The sequence below is a fragment of the Malus sylvestris genome, chromosome 2 (assembly GCF_916048215.2).
Source record: "Malus sylvestris chromosome 2, drMalSylv7.2, whole genome shotgun sequence".
Lineage (NCBI taxonomy): Eukaryota > Viridiplantae > Streptophyta > Magnoliopsida > Rosales > Rosaceae > Malus > Malus sylvestris.
The window spans coordinates 10442908-10464137 of record NC_062261.1 but is presented as its reverse complement, the minus strand read 5'-3'; the positions used below and the strand labels follow the sequence as shown (position 1 = coordinate 10464137).

At 37.8% G+C, this 21230-nt stretch overlaps 4 protein-coding genes across 9 annotated transcripts; 2 read left to right on the top strand and 2 right to left on the bottom strand.

Moving 5' to 3' along the window:
* Positions 1-1637: 1637 nt before the first annotated feature.
* LOC126604932 (beta-galactosidase 3-like) lies at positions 1638-7078 on the top strand. The gene is made up of 19 exons (XM_050272260.1): positions 1638-1965; positions 2100-2195; positions 2316-2428; positions 2566-2632; positions 2768-2860; positions 2977-3120; positions 3292-3380; positions 3482-3587; positions 3686-3773; positions 3901-4019; positions 4105-4269; positions 4418-4596; positions 4840-4949; positions 5025-5134; positions 5221-5331; positions 5413-5526; positions 5612-5814; positions 5951-6287; positions 6384-7078. The coding sequence occupies exons 1-19, from the start codon at positions 1795-1797 to the stop codon at positions 6528-6530; spliced, it is 2562 nt and encodes an 853-aa protein (XP_050128217.1). The 5' UTR covers positions 1638-1794; the 3' UTR covers positions 6531-7078.
* Positions 7079-7868: 790 nt separating this feature from the next.
* Positions 7869-9644, bottom strand: LOC126604939 (thioredoxin H-type-like). The gene is made up of 3 exons (XM_050272273.1): positions 9457-9644; positions 8288-8410; positions 7869-8190 (listed from the first exon to the last, which is right to left on the bottom strand). The coding sequence occupies exons 1-3, from the start codon at positions 9544-9546 to the stop codon at positions 8047-8049; spliced, it is 357 nt and encodes a 118-aa protein (XP_050128230.1). The 5' UTR covers positions 9547-9644; the 3' UTR covers positions 7869-8046.
* An 853-nt stretch (positions 9645-10497) lies between these two features.
* Positions 10498-12681, bottom strand: LOC126614096 (protein RTE1-HOMOLOG-like). Of its 6 annotated transcripts, none has more exons than XM_050281743.1 (3): positions 12515-12681; positions 11123-11407; positions 10498-11041 (listed from the first exon to the last, which is right to left on the bottom strand). In XM_050281743.1, the coding sequence occupies exons 2-3, from the start codon at positions 11390-11392 to the stop codon at positions 10619-10621; spliced, it is 693 nt and encodes a 230-aa protein (XP_050137700.1). In that variant the 5' UTR covers positions 11393-11407; positions 12515-12681; the 3' UTR covers positions 10498-10618. The 6 variants fall into 6 exon arrangements, with proteins under 6 accessions (XP_050137700.1, XP_050137698.1, XP_050137696.1 ...); XM_050281741.1 differs by having other exon boundaries at positions 11123-11410; positions 12515-12673; XM_050281739.1 differs by lacking the exon at positions 12515-12681 and adding an exon at positions 11645-12508 and having other exon boundaries at positions 11123-11410.
* A 771-nt stretch (positions 12682-13452) lies between these two features.
* On the top strand, positions 13453-20842 carry LOC126591268 (protein MICRORCHIDIA 2-like). The gene is made up of 17 exons (XM_050256902.1): positions 13453-13879; positions 13970-14004; positions 14094-14172; positions 14275-14364; positions 14788-14863; positions 15233-15311; positions 15407-15535; positions 16407-16505; positions 17211-17318; positions 17448-17594; positions 17694-17786; positions 18327-18378; positions 18511-18622; positions 19248-19461; positions 20047-20135; positions 20270-20312; positions 20448-20842. Exons 1-17 carry the CDS (start codon positions 13573-13575, stop codon positions 20544-20546), a joined length of 1851 nt encoding a protein of 616 aa, XP_050112859.1. The 5' UTR covers positions 13453-13572; the 3' UTR covers positions 20547-20842.
* The last annotated feature ends 388 nt before the right edge of the window (positions 20843-21230 follow it).

Here is a 21230-nt window from a genome sequence, read left to right as displayed (position 1 = left end):
TGACAGCTAGCCTTTGTGAATTGAAATGAGATCTTCGTCGACAGGGATAACAGATCTACTGGTTACCGTGTGTTGCTACATGAGAACAACATACATTGAACGATGCATGTTTACTGTCACATGTCGTTTTATGTAAATAAAACAAAGACATGTAAAAAATATATTTTTATTTTATTAGCACATATTATCAGTACAACGATTTATCCGTATTATAGAGGCTCATTTCCCTTGATAGAGATGCGAGATTAAAAATTAGGCCGATTCGGGACGGAAAAGGTTTGGAGTCAATGGGAAGGAAGAAAAGTGACAAAAATGTGACGGATTGGGGGATTGTTTTTTTGGGAGGGGGGGGGGGGGTGGTGGAGTTTAATACGGGTCACACGACCCAAAAGAACCAAAAAGGGTTTCTGGCTCACATGGAATTGCAAGTGTGGGTCACAAGAGGAAAAAGAACAAAATGACGATATTGCCCTTGGCCACGGTTACCTCGACAGGTTGGCATGGTCAAAGCCCTCTACAAAACATGTCACAAAAAGAAAGAAAAAGAATCAAGATGGGTGATTTACTAACTTACGAAGTGTTAATTTTTAGGAAGTAATTTTCGTATCCTCATTTCTCTTCACTCGCTTTCTCCGTCAGTCTGATTAACCCTTTATCAAACTCTGATTATCTTCACTAACATTCATTAGCACTCGTCATGCCTTGATCACTTTATAAACAACTCAAGTTTCCATAAATATCGGTATGATTTTGATGTATGACGTCAATTACTCAAATATATAATTTATTACATATTAATGGAGAAAAAATTCGAACGCATAACTTCAGAGACAAAAATACTTAACTTCAAATTTCGATTTAACATTAAGATTATTGGTAAAAAGAAAAAGGGGTTAAACTTCTTGTGCAATAAAACAATAGAGAACTATTGGAAATAAGCTCAAAAGTGCACTTTATAAGATTAGGTCAAAGGCCGGGGGGGGGCTATAAACAATTTAAGGAATGGTTTGGTACTGAGTTGTTTTTATAAAAAGTGAGTATAGAAAAAGCCGACCTCAAAAAGATGTTTGATAAACACTTAAAAACAACTTATTTTCACAGTTTTTGGTGAAAAAAAAAACTGAAAATATGAAGCAAAAAAAATGAGCTTATTCTCACAGTACAGCAGAATAAATTTTTTTTTAAAGCACAACAATACAAAACCAGCCCTAAAACACTCACAAATTATCTTAACTAAAGCAATAATAAAAAAACATGTTACATTTACCTTTTTTTAATTTTAGCTTTAGAAAAAGATCAGATTGTTGTTTCATTATTTTAGAAATCCAAAACGACTCACGACAATATTTTAGCTTTCCGTGACAACTGTTGTTTATTTGACAGGTGATACTCGTAGCCAACGGCCAGGCAGCGGCGAGCCTTGACACTTGTGATTTGTGAACTGTGATCGACCGCGACCTGTCCGTCCGTATATGTTACACTAGTAATAAATACACCAAACCAAACGCCATAGAAAAAACAATTCTGTATTTTCTCATTTGATTCCGTTACCATATTATATATGAATATATATATATATATATATATTTATTTATTTATATTTATATACGCACAGCACACAGAAAAATATATTATATAGCTCTGCTCAGAGTCTCAGAGCTGTGAGTTGTGAGTGTGGACACCCTGCTGCTTCACCACACTCTCTGAGTTGCTGCTGCTCTTTCTCTCCTTCCTGCTTTGAGTTTTGTCTGCCATTAAAGTTTGGAGAGAGGGAGAGATAGAGAAGGCAAAGCCATGGAAACCAACTCAGTTTCCAAGCTGGGTTTTTTCTTGGGGTTGTTTTTGTTGCTGGGTTTTCAGCTGGTTCACTGTACTGTCACATATGACAGGAAGGCCATTGTGATTAATGGGCAGAGAAGAATCCTAATTTCTGGTTCAATACATTACCCCAGAAGCACACCTGAGGTAACCCAAATCTTTTTTTTCCCATTTTCCCACTTCCCATTTCACAAATTTTTCATTTTTTTCAACAATTCTCTCACTATTATATATATTTTTTGGGTTTTTTTATTTGATTTGAGAATGTAATTTTGGTTTAGATGTGGGAAGATCTGATTCAGAAGGCAAAAGAAGGAGGGCTTGATGTGGTTGAAACCTATGTGTTCTGGAATGTGCATGAGCCTACTCCTGGCAATGTATCTGCTCTCTCACTTTTAACTCTTCATTTTTACATTTTACTGTCAAAGTTTACTGCTTTGTTCTGCCATTTTTGCTGTTTATTTTCCCTTCTAATTATGAATGCTGCTGGGTTTCAGTACAATTTTGAAGGGAGGTATGATCTGGTGAGGTTCCTCAAGACCATACAGAATGCAGGGCTCTATGCTCACCTTCGCATTGGCCCTTACGTTTGTGCAGAGTGGAACAATGGGTACTCTTTTTTCTCTAGATCTATAATTTTGGCCTTTTATTTTTCTAATTTTTTAGGATATTCCACTATCACTCTTTTTTTCTCTCCTAATTTTAGAAAAAATGAATATTTAATTTTTCTGATTGTGTGGTTTGTAGGGGTTTTCCTGTGTGGCTGAAGTATGTTCCAGGCATCAGCTTCAGAACAGACAATGCGCCTTTCAAGGTTAATTTTCTTTACTTTTTACCTTTTTATCTAATATTGTTGCATAATTTGTATAAGGAGAATTTATGGAGCTTTTGGGGGTATTTACTATTTACTGTTCAGTAAAATTTGATAGTGTAACTTCTGGAAATGCAGAGGGCAATGCAAGGGTTCACAGAAAAGATTGTGCGACTGATGAAGAGTGAAAATTTGTTTGAGTCCCAGGGTGGTCCCATCATTCTCTCTCAGGTATATGAGCCTTTTCGATTTTCCGTTTTTGCTCTATGATTTCGTTCTTAGGGGTAAATTATGTTATTTCGAGTTGAGTTATAGTGATATATGTTAAATTTGTTAATGTGGTTCAGATTGAGAACGAGTATGGAGCACAAAGTAAGTTACTTGGAGCTGCTGGCCATAATTACATAACTTGGGCGGCAGAAATGGCGGTTGGGTTGGACACCGGAGTGCCATGGGTGATGTGCAAGGAGGAAGATGCTCCAGATCCAGTGGTGAGTAATTAACACTCTTTGTGCTGCACATATTAGCTTGTATTGTTATACATTTTCCTTTTATTTGGCATTCCTGCAATGGAGTACCAATTCTCGAGAGAAGAGTTGTATGACTTGCGTCTGTGTATTAAGGAAGTCACTCAAATGTTTTTGTGGATGGTGGTGTGACAGATAAACACATGTAACGGTTTCTACTGTGATTCTTTCTCTCCCAACCAGCCCTATAAGCCTACGATTTGGACAGAGACATGGAGTGGATGGTAAGCTTATTATGCTTGTTTGCTTAGGAATCCCAAGTTTGTTAAATTGCTACAAATGAAAATATATCCATTTGACTCTTTCTTTCAATAAAATTGTGAAGGTTTACGGAGTTTGGAGGTCCAATTCACCAACGACCAGTTCAGGATTTAGCATATGCAGTTGCGAGATTCATACAGAAAGGAGGATCATTTGTTAACTATTACATGGTCAGCTTCCTTGCACTGCTTTTTTTGAGGGTACGAAAGATGTACAGTATTAAAACATATCACAGAAAACTGAATTCTTGTGTTTTCTTGTGAAACAGTACCACGGGGGTACTAATTTTGGACGCACAGCCGGGGGCCCTTTCATCACTACCAGCTACGACTATGATGCTCCATTAGATGAATATGGTGAGAATTAAAACATGCTTAAGCAAACTGATCTGGTGTCAGTGCGTGTTGTGATATACCATTTTACTGCACGAATGTTTGGAACTTTCGAGAATATAGCTAACTGCTTTACCGTAAAACTTGATAGGTTTAATCAGGCAGCCAAAGTATGGCCATCTAAAGGAGCTTCACAAGGCTATTAAGATGTGTGAACGGGCTTTAGTATCAGCGGATCCAATCATCACTTCACTGGGGAGTTTTCAACAGGTTTTCACCTTTATTCTCAAACTAGCGTTTGGTTTGCATAAGTTATTCTTGTTTACTAAACTCTAGGCATGTTTTGTCATTCCAGGCTCATGTGTACACTTCCGAATCAGGAGATTGCTCGGCATTTCTTTCGAACCATGATTCCAATTCAGCTGCGAGAGTGATGTTTAATAACATGCACTACAACCTACCTCCTTGGTCCATCAGTATCCTTCCTGATTGCAGAAATGTAGTCTTTAACACTGCAAAGGTATTGATTCTGAACATGTACTTGGATTGATGTCTATTCTGACAGAATCTGAGACCACAATTTCGGGAACACAAGTCTTTATTTCCTTTGAACATTGAAATATTTTTTAGTTTTTGAGATGAAACTGTTTGTCGTTCCTTCTCCTTAGGTTGGAGTTCAAACGTCACAAATGCAAATGTTGCCAACAAATATTCCAATGCTATCATGGGAGAGTTATGATGAAGATCTTACTTCTCTGGATGACAGCTCAACATTGACCGCTCCTGGTCTACTGGAACAGATAAATGTCACGAGGGATAGTACTGATTACCTCTGGTACATAACTAGGTGAGAATTTACTGAGGCTAACTCTTTGTCTCATGATTTCCCCAGTTGGTCTGCGTTTCCATTGTCATTGAAGTATTTTCACCTATAAATATTCTTAGACAGCCTTTCAAAAGAATGTTCCAATTTGACTAGCTTGGTCTGTGGAAGTACCCACCCTGACAGTGTTACGTATGCATTCTGTGACGCCCTTTCTGACCTATTGATAAATATTAAACTATCATCTTCCTCTCAATGTGTCTGCAGTGTCGATATTGCTTCATCTGAGTCCTTCCTGCGTGGAGGGGAACTCCCGACCCTTATTGTTCAATCAACAGGCCATGCTGTGCACATCTTCATTAATGGGCAGCTTACAGGTACAATTTTGATTTGCTTCTTGCATGTATATTATCTTGCTGAACAATGAAAAAAACTTAACAAATACATAACAGGTTCTGCCTTCGGAACAAGGCAGAGTAGGAGATTCACATATACTGGCAAGGTCAATCTACGTGCCGGAACAAACAGAATTGCACTTCTGAGTATTGCCGTCGGATTACCTGTTAGTATTATTTCCCACAATTTTTTTCTTCTTATTCTACTTGTTCTTCCTCTGTAATGCTGACAAGTTATTGTTGCTTGTTGAAGAATGTGGGCGGACACTTTGAGGCTTGGAATACTGGAATCCTCGGCCCCGTTGCACTTCATGGACTTGACCAGGGAAAATGGGACTTATCTTGGCAGAAGTGGACCTACCAGGTAGTCGATCTTACTTTGGAAATCAAATCGTTTTATTTATTATGAAAAAGAAATTTTTCCTTACCCCTGCTATTCTATCAGGTCGGATTGAAGGGAGAAGCCATGAATCTTGCATCTCCAAATGATTTTTCCTCCGTCGAATGGATGAGCGGATCATTAATTGCACAGAAACAGCAGCCATTGACTTGGCACAAGGTATGCAACAAAGAAAAGTGGAACTCAATTATGTAATGTAAACACAGGAGAACAAAATTATTAATACTCTCACTCAACTTTGCAGACCATTTTCAATGAACCCGAAGGAAACGAGCCATTGGCTTTGGATTTGGAGGGAATGGGAAAAGGCCAAATATGGATTAATGGACAGAGTATTGGGAGATACTGGACTGCATTTGCTAATGGTAATTGCAATGGGTGCAGTTATGCTGGAGGGTTTAGGCCTACGAAGTGTCAATCGGGTTGCGGCCAACCCACACAACGATAGTAAGCAACTCTACGATGAAAACTTTGTATTTTTTTGACAAAACAATTGTAGTATGAAAGTATGACGTAAACATTTAGTGGCTTACTCAGCAAACAAATTCTCCTCCTAAATTCCATTTGAATTTCATTTTTTCAGTTATCATGTGCCTCGATCTTGGTTAAAGCCAACGCAAAATCTGTTGGTACTTTTTGAGGAACTTGGAGGGGATCCCTCCAGAATTTCTCTAGTAAAGAGAGCTGTGAGCAGTGTTTGCTCTGAGGTTGCTGAATACCACCCAACAATCAAGAATTGGCACATCGAAAGCTATGGAAAAGTAGAAGACTTCCACAGCCCCAAGGTTCACTTGCGGTGTAACCCAGGCCAGGCTATCTCTTCCATCAAATTCGCTAGCTTCGGAACACCCTTGGGAACCTGTGGGAGCTACCAACAAGGAACTTGCCATGCGACCACATCATATTCTGTATTGCAGAAGGTACTAAACAATGCTATCTGGTTTTCTAAAATCTACTTGTATTCATAACCCTCTTACTGAACCGTGTTCTATCTTTTTTATGTCCAATTATCACAGAAGTGCATAGGGAAGCAGAGATGTGCAGTCACCATATCCAACAGCAACTTTGGAGATCCATGTCCGAATGTGTTGAAGCGGCTGTCAGTAGAAGCTGTTTGTGCTCCCACAACTTCAACGAACATGGAACCCAATTCGCGGGGTTAGTGAAAGAGTGAGATAACATATCATAATTGTTGCACCCTAATCCCTTAATTTTACACCACAGCAAGAGAAGAAGCGAACAAACAAGAATAAGATATCGAGTACAGCGAGATGGCAAATGTAGTTAGGAGGAGTGCCATAGTTTTATCTTCTGATGAAGAGGAGTCGTAGTAGCAGCGCTTGGCGAAGGGTAATTCATATTCGGAGTTAAAGCGCAATTAGCTGTTAATTTAAGTAAGCTTAAAGGACTTGTGTAAGCAGTGATCTTGTTACTTAGGCGAGTTTGTAGATACCTCGGGGTTCGGCAATTCGGACCCTAGGGGGAGTCAGGCTCCGGTCCCCGGCCTTTTAACGGGATATATGGGCACTGGGAAATGATGTGTTTTTTCTGTTGAGTGTTTTTACCGTTCATGTAGTTTTGGGGAAAAAAAGGATACCCCAAATCCAATTAGGTAAATGTAGGTTCATGTTGGGAGAGGATCCTAGTGTGACACCATTTGTTTACTGTGCAGATTTCATGAATGAAAAGATTCAAAGTCTTGTGTTGTCCATTTCATGGTGTTACTTCCTCTTGTTTTTGCCTGTGTCTGTCTGATGATTCGAGATTTCCGCACTCCCATTTTCTCCTTGTGCAATTCTCTCTATTTTTTTTAGCTTTTGGATTGAATAAATCAAAAGACGGGAGAAAAAAAGTGCAATAAGAAAATGAAAGTGTGAAAATCTGGTAATTGCCAGCTTGCTAGTACCTTCAACAATAAAAGTAAAATATTGGGACTCTACTGCAAAGAATGGCTCTTGTCAAACTTTCTAAGTTTCTGAATGCCCCAATCCCATCCCAGCCTGCAGTTTGGAGAAAGACTAGCATACAATTTGGTGTACTCTTTTGTGTGTCTGTCTCTCTCATGCAGTGAAATTACGTGAGAAGAAAGATAGATACAAATGATATATATAACCCTATTCCATGTAAATTTCAACCTGCAATTCCGGCCCACTCACAATGGAGTGAGAGTCACTCAAATACTAATCTTAACGGGGGTGAGTTGCAATGCCAGGTCTAACAGTGAGACCCTTACATTGAGGTTTGTGCCTGCACAAGGCCAAGTGGTACTTAAATACAAATGAGCTCATTTCTTTGCGAGTAAATCTCAATGCCAGGTCTAAGTGAGACCCTTATATTGAGGTTTGTGCCTGCACAAGGCCAAGTGGTACCTAAATACAAATGAGCTCATTTCTTTGTGAGTAAATCCGGCAAGTCCACCTAGTCCGATGGTAGGGCGCAAGAGCATCTACCTGCCGCAACTATATAGAATTTCCACATCAAGTAACAATTTCCAAACGATGTATGGGCTAAATAGAACTACATTTATGTGGCAACCCTATGAAAAGTACCACACACAATACTTAAAACAAAGGCAAAAGGTTGAAATATAAGTCTACATTACTAGCAACTCGCAAGGTCCGTGGCCTTGTGCTTTGCTATAGTCTAGATTTATCGGCATAATATGCAAATTTATCACATTCAGGCAGAAGCAGTGCCCACATGCTTCGAGATAGTCTGCTGCAGCTCGTCTTTCTTCGCTCCGACCACCTTGTCCACGATCTTCCCTTCCTTCAGGAACATGAACGTTGGCATTGCCTCTACCGCCCAGTCCTGCGCGACCGTCTGCAAAGAAATTCCCTTGCGTTTGAGTTTCTCTTACAGCGTGCAATGTTAACTGATTCCGAAAGAAATTACGTTTTGAAACAGATGACGGTATTACCTTCAGTTCATCGACGTCAACCTTCACGAAGATGACATTCGGCAGCTTCTTAGCCAACTCCGCCAAGAATGGTGCGATGAAGCGGCATGGTCCGCACCATGAAGCAGTGAAATCAACAACCATCTGCAGTTTTTATTGAAGAGCTCTCGGAACATAAGAAGCGAAATAAAACATGTTCATGTAACCCTTCAAATGACTAGCATATGTGTAATCATGGAACCAGTATTGTTATTGTTTTAAATATGAAAGGAAACCATTGATAGTACGTACGTAGGGTCGAAACGAACAAAAATTCCACTTTACTTATGTGTATGACATGCATCGAAACAATGAATGGTTAGATATGCAGTCAAGAATCCAACTATCAAGGACCCCGGTGCATAATAGAGAATATGTCAAACAAAAACAAACAAGAGGGTTTTGTAGCAACACTTGGCAAAGAGTAAACAACTGTAAGCATTTCCGTGCAGTTCCAATACCCTTTTAAATGCAGATGGCGATTTACTACAATGACGGAAAGTGATGCATCCGGTGGAATTTAATCCTTACCGATTCCCTCTATTCTAACAGCTAAAAATTTAACTCACTAAACGCTGTTGTTTATAAAAAGAAACTCTTTTAACAGGGATAAATAAGTCATTTTCAACCTAGAATTTAGATGCAAAATATAACAAATGAAATAAACGTGGTGGGTAGGAAAATATTGTTTTGTATTATTTATCTGGAATGTTATTTTAACATGCAAGAATGAACATATTATGCCCCAACATGATAAGAAGCAAACAGAAAATCTCTGGCTCTAATTTTCCAAAACCAATTACAAAAGAAAAACAAATACGATTGAATTAGCGTTTCAAATCTTTACTATTTGAACATAAATCTGAATTTATTTTGGACAAACGATAGAATAAGTATACTAAATTTATCTAAATTAGCAGGGGTTCAAACTTAGGTGTAGATCGTGGACGGGATCTAGATTAACAAAGTGAATTAATCAAATCAGATAAGAAAAAATCACACGAACCCCAATATTCAGATTCATAACAAAAAAAACCCAAATCACAAAAAAAAAAACCAGCAAACCAAATCGAAATTAAAAAAATAAAACAAAATTTACAAAAAAAAAAAAAAAAAAAAAAGAAGAAGAAATTTTAAAAGATCATATATACCAGCTTCTTGGAGTCGTTGGCCTTCTGGAGCTGCTGCTCCCATGCCTCCACAGTGTGGCAGCTGAAAACTTGTCCCTCCTCTGTCGCCATTTCTTGCTCTGTAAAATTTTCTCAAGAAACAAACAGAAAAATACACCTCAAAAATTATAAGTGTGCTTCCGATTTTTTTCTGTTGGTTTCGGACCCTCTCTCACTGCCTTAAAATAAGCAAAGCTGTAGTTGTTTGTCACTTTAAATTCGACCTTCATGTTCTTTATATTCACGATTTTGCCATGGGAGATAAGAACTGTCTGGAAAAGAAGTTTCCCATGCACCCAACGTAGCGAATGCGTTACGCGTGCAGCTGTTTGGTGGGTCTTTATTCCCAACCGTTGGATCAGAAGAACTTGACCTTAATTTTCTTTTTTTTTTTAATAATCAAGAGCATCATATCCATTGGTTTATACTTTTTTCGGCCTATCAATGGCGGCAACCGTATTCGAAGTTAGTATCACTACATCAATAACTAGTTGATATTATAATAAATAAACCAAGAAAACGATTTTTGCATTTGTGGTTGAGTGTTCTCAGGGTTAGCTCTAGTAATGACGGAATGTGATATGCTGATATTAAAATTGAATCTCTTAAATATTGCAAAGTAATAGAAGTGGATTATGTCGCATCATTAGATTCTGTCGTAATTATTAGTATTAATCCATATTATTTATGGTCCATAAACTCCACATCTTACCAAACATGATTACGTATAAAATATTATCACATATCTGTAATGGAATTTACATCTTGTTTGGTAATTATAAAATAATAATTCCGTTACACCCTTATTATTCGAACACCGGTTAGTCTAACAACTTTTTTAGCGCATGCAAATGTTAATTAAGCCAGTTAGTCGGTGCAGTATGTCCGCTCTTTGCACCCAAGTTTAAATCTCGTTCCCTGTAAGCTAGAGTTACACGACCAGGAAAAAAAAAAACACAACAAAATTAGTACATTCGATTCTTGGAACGCATGCCTTCTTAAGAGGAAACAGACACTCAGAAATCAACAGGGAAAACATGCTTTTAAAGTGTCGAAAGTAGCTGGCAATTGCCTCTGTTCTATACATTTGAATCACACGTCTCTGAAACCAAAGTTTACGTACGAAGACTCCAAATAACAGAATCTACAATTGGATCAAACTCTTGAAACAGTACGTACCAAGAAGAAACCAACCGACGAGAAAGGCGGTGAAGAAACCCAGGTACGTTAGGAAGGTTGAACCTGCTAATGCAACTCCGAGACAGAATATTATTAAAAACGGTAGTAAGGATTGCACCACGGCTGCTGTGCTCACCCATTGACCCTTGAGGAAGATCAGAGCTGCAAGGTTCACCACATTCCACCCACCAGACCGAAACCCTAACCTGTTTAGGTTGTTGGCTACAAAGGAGTGGCAATTGCAGGTAAAAAGGTTGTAAGCTCGGTGTTGGAATTCCTGAGTGCCCTTCTGGAGTGCATCATCCCATGTCTTTATGTCTCTACCGGGTTCATTCTCCCCATATTGATCCTCACTTTGGTACTCAGACAGATCGGTAATAGCGCAACACTGCTTGTCAAAATTTTAATGAGCATAAATGAAACAGGAACGAGAAGGTGATACGAATTCAGATACGAAGAGTGCATATACCTTTTCTTTGTTTATTTGGATGTAGCGAGTTGCTGCTCCAAAAGAAAAGTTATCCACACAGACGAAATTGGGCCCTGCAAAGTCCAATATGATGCCATCTTCTCTGCATATGCCAATGTGGCCAACGAAAGGAACCAACCATGAAATAACAGGAAGGGGTGTCCACACAATGCAGCATGGGAACCGGGATCTTTTGGGGTCAATTTGCAAAGTCGGTGAATCACTTCCATCAATCCTCAAGTTGTGCTCGGGGCCTGCACTTGTTTCCATTGCCAAAATTGGAAGCTGCTGCATTGCCTCAAAAACATTAGACGCTTCACACTTGTCAAATAAGAAACTAGTTTATCTTAAATCTCACATCCGAACTGGAAAGGCACCGCCAAAATTAGTGGCATCAACTCTTACACAAAGAATTTTCAAATCATGTTGCATACAAGATAAAACGGAATGCTTTCTGAACATCTTATGACCAAACATTCTTCAAGTCATACACCACTGCAAGGAATCCCATAAATCTCTCACCCAGATAAAGTCTAAGGCATCTGATGGAAAACATTTTGGCACGAAAACAAACTGCTCCGATGCACGCTCCATGGACTCGTGAATCACAGTGTAACAAGCAGCATGGTTCAGCAGGTCATCAACCAAATTGTAACAAAAAAATTAGGTGGCACAACAAGCTCTAATTAAACAACACAACAACATATTATCAATGAATCACAAACAAAAACGATTGTCCATTATCGAAGTGTGGTTGTCTAGTATTTCTCCCATCTAAAATGGTATGCAGTCGAAATAGCTCCTGCATCCAACTCCTCTTCACCATAACAAACTTGTCCCAAAAAAAATACAGGGAAGAACAAAGTTTGGAACCTACCCCAAATTCAAGTATGTGTCACACCCTAGAAATTTCCCAGTAGAACTAAAATTCAGGATTTGGGAACCAATATACAAATTGTTCATAGCCTATTTCGAAAATACCAATGTTCAGCTTCATCTTTACCATACCAAAGAGGACAATTCTGCAGTACTGAGCGTAACAAAGTTGGTTAGTGCAGTGTACTCCGCATTTTCAATTCAATTTCGAATCCCACAGTTTAAATTAAATTAGAATATCGCTCGAATTAAAAAAAAAAAGTGACCAACTTCCTTATCAATTAGGAACTCTAATTAAACATGTTTAATCACCATTTCTAGCTAATTGAAACCATTAAAATGGCTTGGAAGCACCAGAACAACTGCCTACGTGTTTTGGTTTTACCTAAATCAGATACGGAACCCTAAGAGAAACCGACGGGAAATGTTAAAGCGGTTGAAGAACCGCGGCTAAATGTAAGAGTAGTAACACGAACACAAACCGTGGAGACAGAGGAAGAGGAGCGGAGGGAGTACCTTTGGATGGGCGGCAATGGAGAAAATGAGCGCAGCACCGCCGGCGATTGTTGGGGGAGATATCAAAGCAGGGCGGAGGCGTACAACTTGGGTGAAGGGAGAGTTGGGATCTGCGTGTTTCTGCAAACTTTTCTTTTTAGGATTATTTTTTAATTTATGAATTTTGATAATTATTTCGTTTTTAATTTTTTTTATTATAAATTATTAAGAATTTGTTAGATAACCATTTTTATTGTTGCAAATATGGATGACATTATTTGGTTTGAAGGCATGGGACAAAGTCAAAGAAAATGACTCGGTGGAGAGACACACAATTCAAGAATTTCTATCCAATCCTCCTAATTAGCGTATCTTAGAATTCCTATATAATGGTCAATAATAGCTCAAAAATGTTACACAACACAAGCAAAAGAAAGAAGAAGATACACTATAAAGAGCCATAACTGCTCTCAATCGTTTGAATTCTTCTATTGTTTCCATTACCTATGTAATTCAGTTTGATGATGTGAGAGATTACTGCTATTATCATAAGGGTGTAGGCATACTTAATAAACCTCATAAATATTAAATTTTATTTACTTTATTTTCATTGCACACATATCGTCGATTTCACAACATTTTTAATTTTCTAACTGAATTGAAAAGCTAGACTTTATTTTTATAATTTTTCAAAGTTTGGTTTTCCATTTTTTAGTTTTTAGTTAAAACAAAATGGTTATCAAATGACCGTTTAATAATAAAAATTAAGGGAAAGTAAACGGGAATATTTTGTTAAAACTCTTTTAAAATTAAGAAAAACTAATGAAAATGATTTGAAAGCTTTGAGTTTTAATGATAAGTACAAAATAAAGGGTAAAGTAAATAGTATCAAATTTGATATTTTAATATAAAAATATGATTTTTTTGTTAAAATAGGTTTTTCGTTAAATCTCGCTTAAAATGATTAGGGTTCTCTCTCTTTGTACGAGAAAGTCTTCAGTATTGTCCCTTTCAACGGCAGACAAAAATTTGCAGGCCGAAACAACGGGAGTGAAACAGACTGAGAGCGAGTCTTCGGAATGGCGCCTAAAAGGGAGAAGGACGCCACTACCGTGGTGGAGCTCGACAGCGACGACGAGAACGGCGCCGGCGCCGGACCACAAAATCAGACAAACAAAGCACCGCCGCAGACGACATCCCAACCTCCGCAACAGCCCGCGATCCCCAACAATCAAACCCTAGAATCTCGTAGTTTCTGGCGAGCCGGCGATTATGCAGTGGGTCCCACCAGCAGGGCCTCCATTGCACAGGGGCAGCTTGAGCACGCCCGAGTCCATCCCAAGTTTCTTCACTCCAATGCTACTTCGCACAAATGGGCTTTTGGCGGTAAAAGCTCTTTGCATGTTTTGGGAGTTAGGGTTTTTTTTTTCTTCCTGATTTTCAAAATTCTCTCATTTAATTTTATACGTTTTGCAGCCATTGCTGAGCTCTTGGATAATGCTGTTGATGAGGTAAATTTCAGAATATGAGTGCACCAAAAAATGAAGAAAATTACACTGAATTTATGTTTAATTTGTTTACTTTTTCTACATTAATTCAGGTACAAAATGGTGCAACTTTCGTGAGTGTCGATAAAATCGACATTGTGAAAGATAACTCTCCAGCCTTACTTTTCCAAGGTGTGGTTTCAGTGTGTTTAGCAATCACTATTTTTTGGAATGATATGTGATTTCATGAAAAGAAAATAAAAATTGGAAATGGTTGTGATGCTTTCTGTGCAGATGATGGCGGTGGAATGGATCCCGAAGGTATGCGCAAATGCATGAGCTTGGGGTATTCTACAAAGAAGGCAAACACGACCATTGGGCAATGTAATTATAACCATCTTCTTGTTTTATTTTCTGTTGGCTTAATTCGTTGGTATATCATTTGCATAATAATGCGGGTCTGTATGTTTATTTTCAAACATGTCATCTTCTTGTTGAATTTTTGTTCAACGAGTTGCTTATGGATGGTTTTAAGAATTTGTTTTTCTTCTGCTAAAGAAAAAGTTTTCATGTGTAAAACATGATTTAGCATGGCATTTTATGTCAATTCAGGGTTATAGTTATTTCATTTGTTGTGGCTCAGTGTATATATTGAGCGGTTGAATGCTCATTGAAATTTTTGTATGTCAGCACTTGAAGCTCACTGTATGATACATGCTGAGTTTTGTAGTTTTCTGTGTCAGTGAAATCCTAGATCTTTGCTTGTTTTTGTTCATCTTGACATCTGACAAGTGTGTACCTTTTCAGATGGTAATGGATTCAAGACAAGCACTATGCGGCTAGGTGCTGATGTAATTGTTTTCAGTCGTGCAATTCGTGCAGGGTATGTTTTATTTATTTTTGCATTTTAGTTTATTTTCCTCTTCAAACTAGTTTAGTCAATCAACTCCCCACCTCTGTACCACCTTTCTTTTTCCACTACAGCCACAAACATTTGCAACCATATTAACACATCCAGCCTACTGAAACTAAAGATTACATCTTGAAGCTGTGATTTAAACCTGATGGTTGTGAATGTCTCTAGCTTGGGCTTCCATTTTTTTTCCGAAAATGTTCATTGATTGGTATATGTGGCTATGTTATTTCACTTGGACTAGTATTCTTAGTTCCTCTGTTTTCCTTGAATATTTTATCCTTGACATAAATCAATTCAATGTTTATGACTTACTCTGCCCTAATACCTGTCTTTTAGAAAAGCTACCCAGAGTGTTGGTCTTTTATCTTACACATTCCTACGGAGAACTGGGCAGGATGACGTTATTGTTCCAATGGTACTGTTTGGCTCTTTAACATTAAGCTTCTCTTTTCCTCCTTGAGAGTTTGCAAGTGACTCACATTTCACACTTTGTTTTGATTTCAATTGTAGGTTGATTATGACATCTCTGGAAATTGGGTGGAACCAATAATTTATGGCTCACAGGATGACTGGACTTCTAATTTGAAAACAATCTTAGAATGGTCTCCCTTTGCATCAAAGGACGATCTCATGCGACAGGTGTTTTGGATGGTTCTTCTTACAGAAATATTATACAGTAGTTTTTTATTTTTTGAATACTTCCATTGTTGTATAGAAGTAAAATCCTGTAATCTTGTGGTATCATCACCAGCAATAAGTTCAGTAACATAAAGTTATTTCAGTTGAAACAGTAGTTGTAAATTGGTGGCATCTGTTTTTAGATAGTAGTCACGTAGTTGGAAGGGGTTTTGTGGATATGTTGCAGACTATTATGTAGGAGATTGAAAAATCTGTAATATATGATTTAAATTTCATGTTAAAAAAGAAAGAAGAATCACATTCTCTACCAGTCTATACAAGTAAAGGAAAGATTGTTCAAAAAGACAACCTCTATTGTTGTTTAGATATATTTTATTATGTCTTTCATGCATAATTGGCTCTCTCCCATAGCTTTCAGTCATCATGTTTCCTTTAGATATTAGAACAAAGATTGTATAGTGGTATGTGGATACAAGCAATCCCATTGTGGTGTATTGTGGGCAAAAATTTATGCTCACTTTTCCCTTACTTTGATGTTTGTTGAGGACTGCGTTTTAAAATCTTAAGATTAATATGTGGATTAATTCTATTCAACACGCCATGATGCCTTTTGCTCTGGCATTTGTACAACCACAACCAGGCTGCCATTTTTGTACCTAATTTACAATAATCTAAGACTAAAAGCCATGAAATGCCACTACTTTCTATTTTTCAGGTTGGTGTCCGCACACTCTGTTGACAGAACCGAGCGCAATGGCGTTCTAGGATTCATATAGCCGACCCCGCTTAGTGGGAAAAGGCTTTGTTGTTGTTGTTGGTGTCCGCATACTTTGTTCCCTAACTAGCTTTTTTGAATAATTATATTTTGCAGTTTGAGGAAATCGGATCGCATGGAACAAGAATACTTATATACAATTTGTGGCTAAATGATGAAGGAATATATGAGCTGAGTTTCGATGATGATGATGAGGTATGTCAAACTTATTAGGCTGTACGTAAATTATAAAATCTCTCTTAAGTCCATGTTTTAGGCACATATTTTCAGCTGTCCTCTTTTATGTGATATGCTAAATGTTTGCATCTACAAGTATGAGACACAGCCATGCTTTAGTGTCCCAAATCAGCTTCTTAAGTCAACTCAGCTGAACTCTGCCCTAATAACCACTAATTGGCTATAGTGCTCCCCTTTCATCATTTATGAAGATGAGTCTTAACTTTTTCTAAATAATGATGAACAAAAATTCTTCTCTATGATATTGTATAATAAGTAATAAGTTGTCATTAGTTTCCTGTATATTTAGTTTATTACTTGCTGTTGTGCACTATCAAACCACGTTCTTAAACAGCAGTGCACATGGTTTTTTATCACATTAAGCCGGCAAAACTTGCCAACTGTTTGTTGGTATATCATATTGTTTTGATTTAAAAAAGTGATATGTTGGTTTGTATTTTACACTTTTAGTATATTAATGTTAACATTGTATTCCATGCGCCCTTAGTTACTTTTAAAGGTTGGCGGGAGTAAGCATATCCATTGATATAAAATCCCTGACATGGATTTGAAGGATTTATTGTTTTTCATTTTAGTCAATGTTGTTGCATGTGCACCAATGAATACATTAGAGAGGATCCTGATTTTGTTAGTATTTGTGGTTCTTTTTTATGTTTGATGTAGGATATACGGTTGAGAGAAGAAGCTACCCGTGTAACTTCGGTTGTAGCACAAAGGAAAATCAACGATATACAATCACATATATCTTACCGTATCCGCTTTTCATTGAGGGTAACTTATCTAAATTTTACGTTTGTTTTTTTTTTCCAGCAACATTTGTTTTTTACCATGATGATTCTATTTTTCAGCAACAGTTGTTTTACTATGGCGATTCTTATTCAGTCATATTCTTATGATCAGGCTTATGCTTCCATTCTGTACCTCAGAAGATTTACAGACTTCAAGATTATACTAAGGGGAAAACCTGTACAGCAATATGATATTAAAGATGACTTGAAATATGTAGACGTTGTACCGTACAAGCCTCAGCTGGCTATATTGAAAGAGGTAAGTTATCTTTCATTTTTCTCTGCAACATTCTTGAGCTATGGAAGTTTTGTAGTTCTGAAATGAAAAATAATTCAAATGCCTGGTTTCCTGCTTAAGGTTACAGTGGAAACAACCATTGGATTCATTAAAGAGGCACCTGCACTTGCAGTTAGTGGATTCAATGTGTACCACAAGAATCGCCTCATCAGGGTATGTTTTGAGTACGCTGAAGTGCAGTTTCTATCTTTTTGAAACTTATGTTGCTAACTGCAAATTAGTATATCGTGAATCATATAGTATACTATGTTTTGAAGTTGTAAGTTGGGCTAGATGATCAATAAAATGGATGTAATTCATGGAAGTACAATATACGGAATTGACTTTCAGTCACACAGCGCTGTGAAATTTGGCTATTTGTTGCTTTTCTTACTCTTTAGCTGAATCTATAAAAAAAAAAAGGTCGTACCCAGTGCACAAGGCTCCCGCTTTACGCAGGGTCTGGGAGAGGTGAATGTCGGCTAGCCTTACCCCCATTTATGGAGAGGCTGCTCCCAAGTCTCGAACCCGAGACCTACCGCTCATGGGCGAAGGCACTTGCCATCGCACCAAGTGCGACCTCTTTAGCTGAATCTATAATGAAAATTAATGCAATTTCAAGTGAGCTACATGATAAGGATGGCTATTGTGTAATTGTGATCAGTGACATTCCAGTTATCACTGATGCAGTGACTTTTTTTCACGTTGTTGCAGCCCTTCTGGAAAGTCACAGCTGATGGCTCTTCAAAGGGGAATGGTGTTGTTGGTACGATTCCTTAACTCTGTATTTCTCATTGTAGATATGTTCTGGACATATTCGTTTATTTTCATTGTAGATATGTTCTAGATATGTTCTGGACATTCGTTTATTAATATGCTTTAATGTACATATCACCAGGAATTTTTGAAGCAAATTTTATAGAGCCCGCACATGATAAGCAGGATTTTGAGAGATCTTCATTGTTTACCCGGCTTGAAAATAGGCTGAAACAAATGGTAAATGATTTCTGGTGAGTTATTGTAACTTCCAAATTACAGACAACCTTTTTCTTTACAGGGGTTGGGATGTCATTGTTATTGTTGAGGGGTGTCTGGTCCTTTTGAAAGAAAAGAAAGAAAACTGATGGTTAAATTATATTCTTTTTAAATGAGGAAAAGGTTTAATAATACCCTGGGCACACTGGGGGTGTACAAAAGAAAGACCAGGCATAGAAGAGAAGTCAACAGCACTAAATTCTATACACACACACAGAATATATTTTGCAGACGTCTATCCATTATAAACCGGTCTCAGGAAAGAAGCTTCCACTCCATGAGTTGGAACTTGATGCCATGGAAGGTCCATATCTGTTCATAAAATGGGTGCAGCATAGAAGAAAACTTTTGGTCTCTCTTTTGGATTCTGGTCATTTTCCCCTTAGCATTTATAGAATGAGTGGAACATTAGGTATGGTATCTAGTAGTACTTCATTTTCCATGTTAAACCTTTGTAAAGTATGTGTATGCCATACATCCTTTGATCTCTCTCTCTCTCGCACACACACGTATTGGCTTTCTTTACATTGATGTGCTTTCCTGACACAGAATCATGTATTTTCACTGTTCTGATTTGTTGAATTGTTCTGGACAAGACAGGAAAAGCAAATGTCACTTTGTGGGATATCAACCTATTGGTTTTACTCGCAACCTGCCAAAGGACCCGACGTATAAATCTTCTGCTAGACTTGCGTCAAATTCGATGAATCTTGACCAAACTATGGATGACCTTCCTGCTAATATTGTACAAGATACGAGCAATGGGCAGCATGGAAGTGGCCACCAAACTGGTTTTGAAAACGATTCGCCAACTGTAAGTGAGACAGAGTATTAATTTCTTGTTTGCTTCTTACCATTCGTTATTTCAATCTATTTAGTACGGTTGACAGCTAGCACGCAATGGTTAGGAACATTCTTGGTTAAACTTCGTACCAAGGATATTCAAGAGTTTTCTGGTAGCACGGTCTCTAGCCTTGGGTCTCAAATGTTTGTAGTGTTCATATTATCTATGACTATCAAACATCGTTATGTATTACATTGCAGAGGAGCTAGTTTCACTCTTAGAAAACTTACTTGCCAGTAGTTAAACAAGAACAAACACTGTTGATGTTCAACCAAATAATCAGTTGAAAGTTGAAATGCTTAAAAAATAAATATAAGGGCATGGCCACTTGGAGGTTTAGGACATATCATGTGCTCAGCAGGTTCACCACATTCATGTTCATAAACCTTATAAAAGAACGATGATGCATACTACGATTTCTAGGGCAGTGGACCACAACAGACCCTGATAAACCCCTCTGGGTTCTCTATATTTCAGTGGCATTGTCTTGTTTCTAATTTTGTTTTGCTCTGAGTACAGAATAAACTATTCTTACATTGTTGAATGCCAATGCAGATGTCGAATGAGGTAGTGGGGTCTGCGGACGATATAGAGCCCATGACAGTTGATCAGATATGCGAAGAGAATATACAACTTTTCATGAGGTATCGTTCTAAATTTGCATTCAAGTACCAGGCATAATTAGTTGGGAATGTGGCACCAAGATATTTACATGCTATATAATTGAGTCGCTCTATTTGTTTCTTCTCTTGAACCCAACAAAACCCTTTTGCTACAGGTGTGATGCTCAGATGCAGAAGGAGTCTGAGATGAAGAAGACGGTATGTATGAAGTTCAACATCACATCGTTGATTCATTACGTCATTAATTCAAGTTGGCAGGCTGAATGACTTAGTGCTCAAGTTTGTTGAATAATGTGATACCGAGCTTTGCTTTTTGTTTCTGGAACGAAATAGGTTGAAAACCTAGAGAAGGAGTTGGAGCTGGCCAAAAGGAAGAACGCACAACTTGCTTCATATCTAGAGACCAAGCGGAAGCATAAGATGTTGAGATAACCTACTGAAAATGATTTGATAAAATCATAAAACTTCATTCTGTACCGGTCACTGCAACCAGACGAATGTCTAACCAAGCTACACGCCGACGCTTCTCCTTCTAAATGTGTATAGAAAGTAGCTAGAAATCAAATGTTTCTGTACTTTCCTTTGTCCGGTGGACAGCACTAAACGGCCGGACTCCGACTTTGTTGTGGATGTCACAGTTTATGAAGAGTGCACAAGAGTTGGGAATTATGTATATGAATGTATGCAGTGAAATGTGAAAAAGAAAGGCTAATCTTTTTACTGGCCAAGCTTCAAATCTTTTTATTTTCTAAAGTTGCCTTCTTCTTGCTCCTAAAAAAAAAAGTTGCCTTCTTGCTCTTTTGTACGGTTTGTTGCCTTAGTTTTCTCCTCTCGAGATTACTAATATCAATCCTTCTAAATATCGAGAGATTTTTCAGTGTAGTGTGATATGTGTGCTAAAAAGTTAATAACTTAAAAAATAAAATTTCTCACCACTGCTATTATAACACGTGATGTACCATTTATGTTTCCGTCACAATTAAAAATTTCTCCTAAATATCAAAACCACCAACATGTATTAAATTCTGAGTATTGGATAGGAAATGAACTTGGAGCTTTGAATGCAAAAGTGGAGAAAAATATTACTAGGCTAACAGTTAGCCGATAAATATAACG